The 14,025-nt window shown below is 51.5% G+C and overlaps 1 protein-coding gene across 2 annotated transcripts; it reads right to left on the minus strand.

Annotated features, from left to right (window-relative positions):
* Positions 1 to 4,822: 4,822 nt before the first annotated feature.
* Positions 4,823 to 13,631, minus strand: LOC142915943 (potassium voltage-gated channel subfamily A member 3-like). Of its 2 annotated transcripts, none has more exons than XM_076061569.1 (2): positions 13,560 to 13,625; positions 4,823 to 6,998 (listed from the first exon to the last, which is right to left on the minus strand). In XM_076061569.1, the coding sequence occupies exon 2, from the start codon at positions 6,991 to 6,993 to the stop codon at positions 5,611 to 5,613; it is 1,383 nt and encodes a 460-aa protein (XP_075917684.1). In that variant the 5' UTR covers positions 6,994 to 6,998; positions 13,560 to 13,625; the 3' UTR covers positions 4,823 to 5,610. The 2 variants fall into 2 exon arrangements, 1 of the variants encoding a protein (XP_075917684.1); XR_012936163.1 differs by lacking the exon at positions 4,823 to 6,998 and adding an exon at positions 8,186 to 8,299 and having other exon boundaries at positions 13,560 to 13,631.
* Positions 13,632 to 14,025: the final 394 nt, after the last annotated feature.

Genomic DNA, 14,025 nt, shown 5'->3' on the forward strand with positions numbered 1-14,025 from the left:
GGGCACTACGTTGGCGCACGCAACGGGTGCGCCGGGTCCAGAAACAAAAACATGTTTTGCTACGGGGCAGGATGAAATGTTGTCAAGGGAGGAGGACGATCCGGAATGGTTAAGGGATCTTTACGAACAAAACCCAGAGTTATCGCCTGTGCAACGGTCGAGGTTGCATGCGTTGCTAGTGGAATTTAAGGATGTGTTCAGTTCAGGGAAATACGACGTGGGTCGAACAATGTTGTTGCAGCATCGTATTGACACAGGGAACGCACCCCCGATCAGGTTAAATTCGCATCGTGTAGGTCCTCTTGAGAAAGAATGTATTCAGCGATCTGTTGACGAAATGCTAGAGCAGGATATTATCGCCCCATCGTCCAGCCCGTGGGGAGCCCCTATTGTCCTTGTTAAAAAACGTGATGGAACCATGCGATTTTGTGTTGACTATCGGAAATTAAATAAAGTTTCGGTGGCGGAAGCATACCCGCTTCCACGAATTGATGATTCGCTGGACGCCCTGTCCGGTGCCAGAATCTTTTCGACCCTCGATTTGTTGTCGGGCTTTTGGCAATTGCCCCTGGATAAAGAGTCAAGACCTAAAACGGCATTTCGGACACCACAAGGATTGTATCAATTTAACGTGCTCCCGATGGGACTCCACTCAGCGCCGGCGACCTTCCAGCGATTAATGGAACTTGTGTTGTCAGGCCTGCAGTGGGAGTCATGCTTGATATATTTAGATGATGTGATTATTTTCAGTAGGAATTTCGATGAACATTTGCAACAGCTGCGCGCCGTTTTTGGCAGAGTGCGGCGCGCCGGGTTGAAATTTAAACCACAGAAGTGCCAATTGTTAAGAACATCGGTGAAGTATTTGGGGCACGTCGTTAGCGCGTCAGGAGTGGCCACTGATCCAGAAAAGACGAGTTGTGTGCGAACATGGCCAGTGCCGAAAACAGCAGGGGAAGTGCGTAGCTTTGTGGGCTTTGCGTCGTATTATCGGCGGTTCGTTAAGGATTTTGCCACGGTTGCTCGACCATTGCATACGCTAACCGGGAAAGGTGTGAAGTTTCAATGGGGGATTGCTGAACAAAAATCGTTTGAAGCGTTGCGGGCCGCACTGGCGGACGCAGCGCCGTTGGGATACCCGGATTTTACGAAGCAATTTATACTTGACACGGATGCCTGTGATACGGGCATAGGCACGGTTTTGTCACAAATGGTTGATGGCGTCGAGAGAGTGGTGGCATATGGCAGCCGGGTGTTATCGCCGGCGGAGCAAAAATACTGTGTGGCGCGTAGGGAATTATTGGCGATTGTCCATTTTGTGCGCCAGTACCGACCGTATCTATATGGCAGGGAATTTTTGATCCGCACTGATCACGCGGCACTACAGTACTCGCTGCGCGTGGATCAGCCGTCGGGGCAGATGGCTCGCTGGCTTGAGACCCTCCAGGAGTACTCTTTCACGATCCAACATAGGAAAGGAACGCGCCATGTAAACGCGGGTGCTTTGTCGAAGTTGCCGCGACCGGCTGAGACGTGTCGGTGCGCAGAGGGCTCGCTGCGTTGCGGCCCGCCGCTGCAGGAGGTTCCGCAAACGGTCGCTGCAGCGGGTTCGGGAGTGCCAGGGATAATCCCTGGAGCAGAAATTGGATTATTGGGGTTGTCATTGAAACAGTGGAAGCAACTGCAGGTAGAGGATTCCTCGCTGACCAGGATGAGGCTGCGTGCCTCTCGTTCAAGGGGATCGGAGGATCGCCCATTTTTGATGTTAACAGAGGGGTTGCTTGTTCGCTGGAATGTGGAAACACAAAAATTTTGTATTGTCCCGAGGATGTTGCGGGGGAAACTCATTAACGAGATACATGAGAAATTGATGCATTTGGGGGAGAAGAAGACCGCGTTGACAGTGGGGAATGAATTTTACTGGCCGGGAATGTTTAATGATGTGAAACAGCATGTAAAAGCGTGCCAGGAATGTGCGCGGAGGAAAGCGCCGGCACGGCCATATCGTGTCCCATTGCAATCGATTCAAGTTTCGAGAGTGAACGAAATTGTGGCACTAGATATTTTGGGTCCGTTCCCCGTCACCCCCCGAGGGCACAAATATTTGCTCGTCGGGGTGGAATACTTAACTCGTTGGCCGATGGCCTGGCTGCTAGTAGACCAGTCAGCGACGTTGATCGCTGAGGCTTTCTTGAAAGGGTACGTCTTATATAAGGGGGCCCCGGAACAATTGCTTACTGACCAAGGCAGAAATTTTCATCGAAATTGATTAAAGACGTGTGTGACTCGCTGGGGACCAAAAAGATCCGGACGTCCCCGTACGACCCGCAGACTGACGGGATGGTCGAGCGGCTGCATAGGACGCTGACGTCCATGCTTTGTCACCAAGTAAACACCGCTCAAGATGATTGGGACCTGCATGTTGCAGCGACGCTGGCCGCGTATAGAGTGGCCCCGCATGCCTCAACGGGGTACTCGCCATTTTTTCTAATGTATGGACGGGAACCAGAAGCGCCGGCTATTGTTAAATTGAGAATTCGGAAGCGAGAGAAATCTACGACGGTGCCTGCTCCAATGCAGGTGGCTTTTGACCGTCTGAGGGAAGCCCGGGAGGCTGCATTGAAAAATACGGCACGACGACAAGCCGCTAACGAAAGATTGTACGGCAGGCAGCAGCCACGAGAGCCGTGGAGTGTTGGAGATAAAGCCTGGTTGCACTGCCCCATGGTGCCGGTGGGAACGTCCCCGAAGTTTCACCACCACTGGCAGGGGCCCGTTGATATTGTGGAGGTTTTAAGGGATCAGAGTGTGCGAATAAAATTCGGTCGTCGGACATGGTTTGTTCACCCGTCGCGCTTGAAGAAATTTGCGTTACCATATGACGCGTCATCCCCCATCCGAGAGCGGCCTGTATTGGATGTGTCCGACGAACCTGTGGGGAGGTCACAAGTGCGCGTGTCCCAGAGATCTGCCCCCCGTGTGCCTGCAGGATCGCCCTTTTTGGGTAGGGTTACCGACCGGACGCCGATTGAACGGCCGCAAATCCGGACCAATGGCCATCCCGACCGTGAACGACGGACAGCCCCGCCAGCGGAGTGTCGCTGGGACAGGGATGGGCGCAGGGTGGAGCCCAGGAGCGCCCCTCGTTGGCGAGACGAGCGAGGCCCTCCCTTACCGCAGGGTGTCCCGTGCAGGGGAGATGGGCCGGCAGCTGGAACCCGTTCCAGGAGGAATACAATACGTTTACTTTGGGGGTTTGGGAATTATGTATAAAGGTGTTGTGTGCGTGTCGTTGTGTGGTTGTACAAAATGGTTATGTGTTGCGAATGCGTTCTGTATATATGTTGTCATCGTTCCGTCCGCTTCACTCCACTACTCCAATTCGAGTATATCGTAGCCGGGGACGGCTAGGTTCTTTCATCACGGGGGGGGGGGGGGGGGGGGGGGTGATGTAGTGGGGTAAACGATACGCATAGGTAAATTGGCCACATACAGTACATACAGACATACAAGCAGAGTGGGTCACATAAGGTCGTGCAGGTGGTCGAGTTACGGGTGGCGTAAACAAACCGAAGTAATTAAAGGAGTCATGGCACGAGGGCTGTGATTTGTCAAGAGGCTGTTAGCGTTAAGTGACGGCGTCACGAAGTCTGGCCGTTGGACAGGTGCAAGCTGGCGGAAAAATTCCAGCGAGCCACGTGGCAATTAATTAAGGCTAATTGAAAAGGGGATAAAACGCTAGGTGATTTGAACGGGGAGTTGAGTTGTTGTTGGGCAGTTGTTGGCGAGAGGTGGAGAGATACGAAGAGGAGAGCTGGCAAATGTTAGGGAAGAATAGATTGAGAGCCGAACCCAAAGGGCAGTAAATAGCGACAGGGAGAGTTAGCGTTAGCGGAGAGGTAGTTACGGCGGAGATAGGTACAGGGAGAGTTACAGATAAAGTCACTGTGTGTGCAGAGATAGATAGAGTCACTGTGTGTGAATAGACAGGCAAGTCACTGTGTGTGCGGAGATAGATAGAGTCACTGTGTGTGCGGAGATAGATAGAGTCACTGTGTGTGAATAGATAGATAGAGTCACTGTGTGTGAATAGACAGGCAAGTCACTGTGTGTGCGGAGATAGATAGAGTCACTGTGTGTGAATAGACAGACAAGTCACTGTGTGTGCGGAGATAGAGGAAGTCACTGCGTGTGAAGAGATAGCGGAGACACTGTGTGTGAGGAGATAGAGAGAGAACCACTGTGTGTGGGAGGAGTATGAGCGGACGGTGCTGAGGTGAACCAGAGTGTCCAAGTTGGCGGAGCCCGAAGAGGAGAATTACTGTGTGTGCGGAACGATGGAATAAAAGTGACAGTGGAAGAAAGGCGGTTGTCGTCCGAGTGAATTCACGGCACTACATTTGTATTCATTTTTAAAATTATTTTTCAATCTACGTGACTTTACTGAAAGAACCCAAGACTATAGATGTTGAAACTGTTCTCAAAGATGAGGGTGGGTGGGGAACTTCTATCCTATGACTAGAGAGACGATATTCGTACCATTCTCAAATATGGGGGGAGCTGTCGCCTTGGTGCGAATGTGGCAGGCCATGAGGCTTGTTTTATACAAACTTCACCACGCTGCCCAGCGCAGATTGCTGACCCGTTCAGGTATCACTCGCCACAAACACGTGAACTGTGCATCGGACTCGAGCTCAGGTTGGCCGGGTTTCCCCGAGCGAGTGCAACGCCTCATCGCGTCTGCCTTCACAGCGCAGGCAACACGACGAACCAAAGTGCCACGTCGTTACGAGTTGGAAATGAATTCCCTAGCGGATAAACGTGGGGTAACATTAACCTTCATTTGACATTGCTCTACACAAGCCATTGCAGTTTGTGATAAAGCCGACATTGAACTCATCCCAGATCTGCATTAAGACTGACCACCCCTCTGTAAGCCGTGAACCCGGCTGCGTTGTGGCCACAGAGGGGAAGGAATGTTCGCGTTGGCAGCCTTTGCATGGTGCGCTTGCAAAATGCGGGTGGCTTGGTTTTCACTGCGAACGTCCTTCCAAAATAACGCCACACTGACAACCATGTACACGGAAACACTTGCGTTTTGCGGACATGAAGTTGATTTAAAAAAAAACATTCATTTTACGTCACTCAAATTTCCCACTCGACCGTTAAAGCGCAGCGACAGGGGGCGGTGGCGTGACAGGTAAGCGATGTTGGCACGCGTTCACCACAAAGCAACGCGGCACGACAGGAAGCCACTGCGGTTTCACTCGCCGCGGACGTTAGCAGGAGTTGCGTTACGTCGCTTGTTTGAAACATTCACTCAAGGCATTTCTTTTTGATGTGAAGCTTTCGTGATTGCAGAGATTCATATTCTTGGTTCTTTCGGTAAAGTCGCCACCACGTAGAAGAGAAACAATAAAATAATAATGAAAATATATAAAACAATAAAATTCTCACGACGTTTCGACCGCGACACGAGCAATCGTCGTCAGGTTATGAAAACCGCAGCAAGAATTTTTTTTTTTTTATTGTTTCCCTTCCACGTGGTGACTTTACCGAGAGAACCAAGAACATCGATGGCATTCTGTGACGACTTGGAAAGCGGGGGCATCAGACATCGGCCTCGACGCCTCTTGTCGACGCAGTTGCGGTCGAGCGGCTTGCAGGAGCATCTTCACCTCGAAGGCAGCGTCGTTGCTCACACCGTGGTGCATCTCCGTGTATTTGGACCTGCCCGTGGACGGCTTCCGCCGGGCGGTCCGCGAGGCGCTCGTCGCCGTGCGCCTCGCGGCGGTAAAAGTAGTTGAAGTTTGAGACGATGATGGGCACGGGGAGGGCGATGGTGAGCACGCCGGCGACGGCGCACAGCGAGCCCACGATCTTGCCCACCGCGGTCACGGGACACATGTCGCCGTAGCCCACCGTCGTCATCGTTACGACAGCCCACCAGAAGGCGTCGGGGATGCTGCGGAACTCCGAGTTTTGTTGGTCGGCCTCGGCGTAGTAGACGGCGCTGGAGAAGAGGACGACGCCGACGAGGAGGAAAAACACGAACAGGCCCAGCTCTCTCGTGCTCGCCTTCAAAGTCCGGCCCAGAATCTTCAAGCCCCTGGAGTGCCTGGACATCTTGAATATACGGAACACTCGCACCAGCCGGATCACCTTCAAAATCTCCAGCGACGTGGCCTCCTGGCCACGGCCCCGGCGCTTGGCCATCTCCGTGCCGAGGGTAACGAAGAAGGGCAGAATGGCCACGATGTCGATGATGTTCATGACGCTTTTGAAAAATCCTGGTTTGTTGGGACACGTCAAAAACCTCACCAGCAGCTCAAAGGAAAACCAAATGATGCAAATGGTTTCCACAATAAAAAATGGATCGGTGAAAGGGCTGCGATCCGTACTTTCGACCCGCGTGTCGTTGACGTCCTTTGCCGGGAGAAAATTCCGTCTATTCTCGTCCCTGAATTCAGGCAGAGTCTCGAGGCAGAATACGACGATGGAGATGAGAATGACCAGTACGGAAACGATGCCAATTCCCCTGGCCGGGACGGAACTCTCGGAGTACTCGAACAGCAGCCACACCCGCCGCTGGAACTCGTCCGATGGCAGCGGCTCCTCCTCCTGGATTAAGCCCTCGTCCTCCCGGAACTTGACCACGGCCTCGCCGCTGAGCTCGAAGAACTCGATCTCCTCGCCGAACACGTCGACTGAGACGTTGGCCGGCCGCCTGAGCCGCCCGCCGGACTGGTAGTAGCAGAGGATGGCGTCGAAGCTCGGCCGGTTCCTGTCCAGGAAGTACTCGTCGCGCAGGGGGTCGTAGAAGCACGACCTCTTGCCGGGGTCGCCCAGGAGGGTGTCCGGAAACCGCTCGAGCGTCTCGAGCCGCGTCTCGAAGCGCAGCCCCGACACGTTAACGACGATCCTCCCGCAGTCCTCGCGCGTCAGCGGCGCTGCCGTCCCGGCGCCGGCTTCGAGCGGCGCCGCCTCGTCCATGGCGTCTGGGGGCGGGGGGGGGGGGTCAGGCTGGCAGGCGGCGGATTTCGACAGCGAGAAATGTCAGTGGGTACAAAGCCACGTGGGGTAAAAAAATATACGCGGGAAATCAGCGGCGGCGGCACAGGAAAGAAATTGTATGTTTCGTATAAGTAAGAGTGGCTGTAAATACTCTTTGGTTCCATTCGGTAAAGTCACGTAGGTAAGAATAAAATAACAAAAATCACGACGTTTCGGCCACAACACAAGCGGCCTTCATCAGGTGAAGGGACCGAAACGTTGTGATTTTTGTTATTTTATTTTTTACCTACGTGATTTACCGAATAGAACCAAAGAGTATGGATCGTTGCAGTCACGAAAGCTTCAAATCTAGAACTCCATCCGTCTGTTCCTGGCCCGGCACCCTCTTGTCAAATTGTAGAACCCATTGGTGGCACCGTGAGTCAAGAAATTTGCCCACCCCTGGGTTGGACTCTCGGGCGCATTCTGCGCTCCTCTGGCTGTCACTCGGACTGGAAGAGTCACACTCCGACTCGGTGCATCACACAGCCTTGAGAACAACGTTTAAACTATACTCTTAGCTCTTTCGGTAAAGTCACGTTGAAGGAGACACAATAAAATAATAGTTTCATATATTATGAGACCTCCTTTGCCAGTAACAAGATATAGGAATAGGTTTTACCCTTTTAACTGGCACAAAAACTGACACCTTTATTCAAGGCATCATGTTTGCAATAACCACAACACAAGCAGTCAAAATGCAAACAAAAAAGACAACTCTGATAATAATATTGGCATTTTCCTTGAATTTTGACGTCTTCTGGTCCACACCCGAGACGGCTTTTCTTAGAGCCTAGTCTCCACTGGTGTTGGACCAGAAGACGCCAAAATTCAAGGACAGTGGATATTATTATCAGAGTTGTCTTTTTTATTTGCATTTTGACTGCTTGTGTTGTGGTTATTGCAAACATGATTCTTTGAATAAAGGTGTCAGTTTTTTGTGCCAGTTAAAAGGGTAAAACCTATTCCTATATGTTTTATATATTGTATTATTTTATTGTTTCCCTTCAACGTGACTTTACCAAAAGAGCTAAGAATATGAATCACTGCAGTCACGAACGCTTTAAATCAAAATTTAACGTTTAAACTATTTCGTGGAAGTAAGTTGTTTTTGCTGTTGTCAGCAGGCGCATCTCTACACACTTGCAATGTCCTGCAACAGGCGGTGGCCTTGGGCTGCGGTCGTCTTTGCAACAGAGCTGCACTAAGCTCAGTGGGCCTCCTCAGCAGCTGCTGAGACTCAAGTCTGTAACGTGGATGAAGCAGCGGTGCAGTGGTTAGAACACTGAGCCATGACCCCATCCACCTGAGTTCAACTCCCGGCAATGGATAACATCAGTGGCCAATTATATAGGAACCTTGCCCTGTTCTGTCCCACCCGACATCCCCACCACCATCACCAACATCACGACCACCACCAACCAACATCATCACCACCACCAACATCATCACCACCAACATTCCCACCACCACCACCAACATCATCAATCATCACCACCACCACCATCATCACCACCAACATCACCACCAACATCACCATCACCACCAACAACATCACCACTACCAACATCACCACCACCAACATCCCCACCACTGCCAACATCACCACCACCAACATCACCACCACCAACATCACCATCACCACCACATCACCACCAACATCACCACCACCAACATCACCACCACCAACATCATCACCACCAACATCACCACCAACATCACCACCATCACCACCACCACCAACATCACCACCACCAACATCACCACCACCAACATCCCCACCACTGCCAACATCACCACCACCAACATCACCACCAACATCACCACCACCACCAACATCACCACCACCAACATCACCACCACCAACATCACCATCACCACCACCAACATCACCACCACCAACATCACCACCACCAACATCATCACCACCAATATCACCATCACCACCACCAACATCACCACCACCAACATCATCACCACCAACATCACCACCAACATCACCACCATCACCACCACCACCAACATCACCACCACCAACATCACCACCATCACCATCACCACCATCAACATCACCACCACCAACATCACCACCACCACCATCACCACCACCACCACCAACATCACCATGACCACCACCACCAACATCACCACCACCAACATCACCAGCACCACCAACATCACCACCACCACCAACACCACCACCAACATCACCACCACCAACATCATCACCACCAACATCACCACCACCAACATCACCACCACCATCACCACCAATAACATCACCACCACCACCATCATTATCACCACCACCAACATCACCACCAACATCACCACCATCACCACCACCACCAACATCACCACCACCATCACCACCATCAACATCACCACCACCAACATCACCACACCACCATCACCACCACCAACAACATCACCATGACCACCACCACCAACATCACCACATCACCATCAGCACCAACATCACCACCACCAACATCACTATCACCAACATCACCACCACCACCAACATCACCAGCACCACAACATCACCATCACCACCACCACCACCAACATCACCACCAACATCACCATCACCACCATCATCACCACCAACATCACAACCACCACCATCACCACCACCAACATCACACCACCACCAACCTCATCACCACCACCAACATCACCACCACCAACATCACCACCAACATCACCACCACCAACATCCCCACCACCACCAACATCACCACCACCAACATCACCACACCAACATCACGACCACCACCAACATCACCACCCCTAACATCCCCACCACCACCATCATCACCACCACCAACATCACCACCACCAACATCACCACCACCAACATCACCACCACCACCACCACCAACATCACCACCACCACCACCACCAACACCACCACCACCATCACCACCACCAACATCACCAACATCACCTCCACCAACACCATCACCACCACCACCATCACCACCACCACCAACATCAACATCACCACCACCACCACCACCACCATCACCACCACAACCATCACCACCACCAACATCACCATCACCACCACAAACATCACCATCACCACCACCAACATCACCACCACCATCACCACCACCATGAACATCACCATCACCACCATCACCACCACCACCATCACCACCAACATCACCAATCACCACCATCACAACATCACCATCCCCCACCAACATCCCCACCACTGCCAACATCACCACCACCAACATCACCACCAACATCACCATCACCACCACCAACATAACCACCACCAACATCACCACCACCAACATCATCACCACCAACATCACCACCACCACCACCAACATCACCACCACCATCACCACCAATAACATCACCACCACCATCATTATCACCACCACCAACATCACCACCACCACCAACATCACCACCATCACCACCACCACCACCACCAACATCACCACCACCACACCACACCATCACCATCACCACCATCAACATCACCACCACCATCACCACCACCACAACAGCACCATGACCACCACCACCAACATCACCAACACCAACATCACCATCAGCACCAACATCACCACCACCAACATCACCACCAACATCACTATCACCAACATCACCACCACCACCAACATCACCAGCACCACCACATCACCATCACCACCACCACCAACATCACCACCAACATCACCATCACCACCAACATCACCACCAACATCACCACCACCAACATCACCACCAACATCACCACCACCAACATCACCACCACCAACATCACAACCACCACCATCACTAAACCACCAACATCACCACCACCACCAACCTCATCACCACCACCAACATCACCACCACCACCAACATCACCACCACCAACATCACCACCAACATCACTATCACCAACATCACCACCACCACCAACATCACCAGCACCACCAACATCACCATCACCACCACCACCAACATCACCACCAACATCACCATCACCACCAACATCACCACCAACATCACCACCACCAACATCACCACCAACATCACCACCACCAACATCACCACCACCAACATCACAACCACCACACCATCACCACCACCAACATCACCACCACCACCAACCTCATCACCACCACCAACATCACCACCACCACCAACATCACCACCACCAACATCACCACCAACATCACCACCACCAACATCCCCACCACCACCAACATAACCACCACCAACATCACCACCACCACATCACGACCACCACCAACATCACCACCACTAACATCCCCACCACCACCAACATCACCACCACCACCAACATCACCACCACCAACATCACCACCACCAACATCACCACCACCAACATCACCACCACCAACATCACCACCAACACCACCAACATCACCACCAACATCACCACCACCAACATCACCACCACCACCAACATCACCACCACCACCAACACCACCACCACCAACATCACCACCACCAACATCACCAACATCACCACCACCAACACCATCACCACCACCACCATCACCACCAACATCACCACCACCACCACCATCACCACCACCACCATCACCACCACCAACATCACCATCACCACCACAAACATCACCATCACCACCACCAACATCACCACCACCATCACCACCACCATGAACATCACCATCACCACCATCACCACCACACCACCATCACCACCAACATCACCAACACCACCAACACCAACATCACCACCACCAACATCACCACCAACATAACCACCACCAACATCACCGCCAACATCACCACCACCACCAACATCACCACCACCACCATCACCACCACCAACATCACCACCACCACCATCACCACCACCACCAACATCACCATGACCACCACCACCACCAACATCACCACCACCAACATCACCACCACCACCACCACCAACATCAACACCAACATCACCACCACCAACATCCCCACCACCACCAACATCACCACCACCATTAACATCACCACCACCAACATCACCACCACCACCAACATCACCACCACTAACATCCCCACCCACCACCAACATCACCACCACCACCATCACCACCACCAACATTACCACCACCACCAACATCACCACCACCACCAACACCACCACCACCAACATCACCACCACCACCACCAACATCACCACCACCACCAACATCACCACCACCAACATCACCACCACCACCATCACCACCACCCACATCACCACCACCACCATCACCACCACCAACATCACCACCACCACCAACATCACCACCACCAACATCAGCACCACCAACATTACCACCACCACCACCAACATCACCACCATCACCACCACCAACATCACCACCACCAACATCACCACCACCAACATCATCACCACCAACATCACCACCACCACCAACATCACCACCACCAACACCACCTCTAACATCACCACCACCAACATTATCACCACCACCAACATCACCACCACCAACATAACCACCATCACCACCACCAACATCACCACCACCAACATCACCACCACCAACATCACCATGACCACCACCACCAACATCACCACCAACATCACCATCAGCACCAACATCACCACCAACAACATCACCACCACCAACATCACCACTACCAACATCACCACCACCAACATCACCACCAACATCACCAGCACCACCAACATCACCATCAGCACCACCACCACCAACATCACTAAATTCAGCTGACATAGCAAAGGGTGTTGAAAACAACACTATTTGTGTTATGCAGAAATGCATTAATTAACGTTCAATCGCAACTTAGAGGTGTGAATCCAGGCTCAGTGTCCTTGAATGCTGGGATGAACAGATCCGACTTCAGCTGAATGTGTGTGCTGTTAACTTCCTGACTCCATTCTTATAAAGAGTTCCATAGGAAAACAAAAATAAACTATTGTTTTGATATAACCTCCGTGTTAAACAGAGTTAATAGACTTTACTGCAAACACAAACTTGACACTGTCACACACTGCCATGGGTAAACAGGTGGTGGTGTGACCAGAACCATGCCTGGCCACCTTCATCTGCTCAGCATTAATTCTTCCTCACGCCACCAAGTAATGAATCGAGGATCAATCAACATAGCCGAGGCTACCCGTGTCTCTGTCTCTCTCTCCCCGTGGTGAAGGTGTTCCCCTCCACACATTCAGAGTCAACAGCGGCACGCGCTTAGCGTCTTTGACCAATAGACATTGACGCACATATTGTTGGTTCTTTCAGTAAAGTCACGTAGATAGAAAATAAAAATACCAGATTAAATTCAATAAGATAAAGACCACTTGTGTTGCGATCGAAACGTCGTGGGTTTATTGCTTCATTTTTAATTTTTTATTTTTCATTAAATTTATTATCTTTTATTTTATTTTCTATCTACGTGACTTTACCGAAAGAACCAAGAATATTAATTCCTGCAGTCACCAAAGTTTTAAGTAAAAACATTCACACACGTTGACAAAGCCTCACCTTGTGTTGTTGTGGGCAGGTCGCTTCTGATAACAAGAGCGGTATAGCAGCTCAAGCGGGCTTGGCCTGCTGAAAAAAATAAAAACTGCGTGAATATTTACAATAAAACAAAGTTACAAAGTGGCGAGCCGGGTGAAGACAAATTAAACTTAAGCGAGATAATTAAAGTGAATGCAATCAGGCGAGGGCAGGAGGCAAGGCCCCGCGTGGCTAGGCCCCGCGCTGTAAAGTTCCAACCTGGACATCGATTCCTATGCTCGCTGCTACTCAACTGACATCCCTACGAGAGAGAGCGAGGCTCTACCTTGGTAAACAACAACAACCACCACCACCACAACCACCACAACGATGAGAATTTCTCACCTCGGATTTCAGTGCAAGAGCGCAGGCGGCAGCTTCCTGTTGCCTCGCGACAGCAAGGAGTAGTATGACATCACATCCTCCCACGAGCGGCTCTGTAACTGAA

Source organism: Petromyzon marinus, unplaced genomic scaffold, assembly GCF_048934315.1.
Source record: "Petromyzon marinus isolate PM22_M1 ecotype Great Lakes invasive population unplaced genomic scaffold, UKy_Petmar_22M1.pri1.0 PM_G_Scaffold_37, whole genome shotgun sequence".
NCBI classification, from domain to species: Eukaryota; Metazoa; Chordata; class Hyperoartia; order Petromyzontiformes; family Petromyzontidae; genus Petromyzon; species Petromyzon marinus.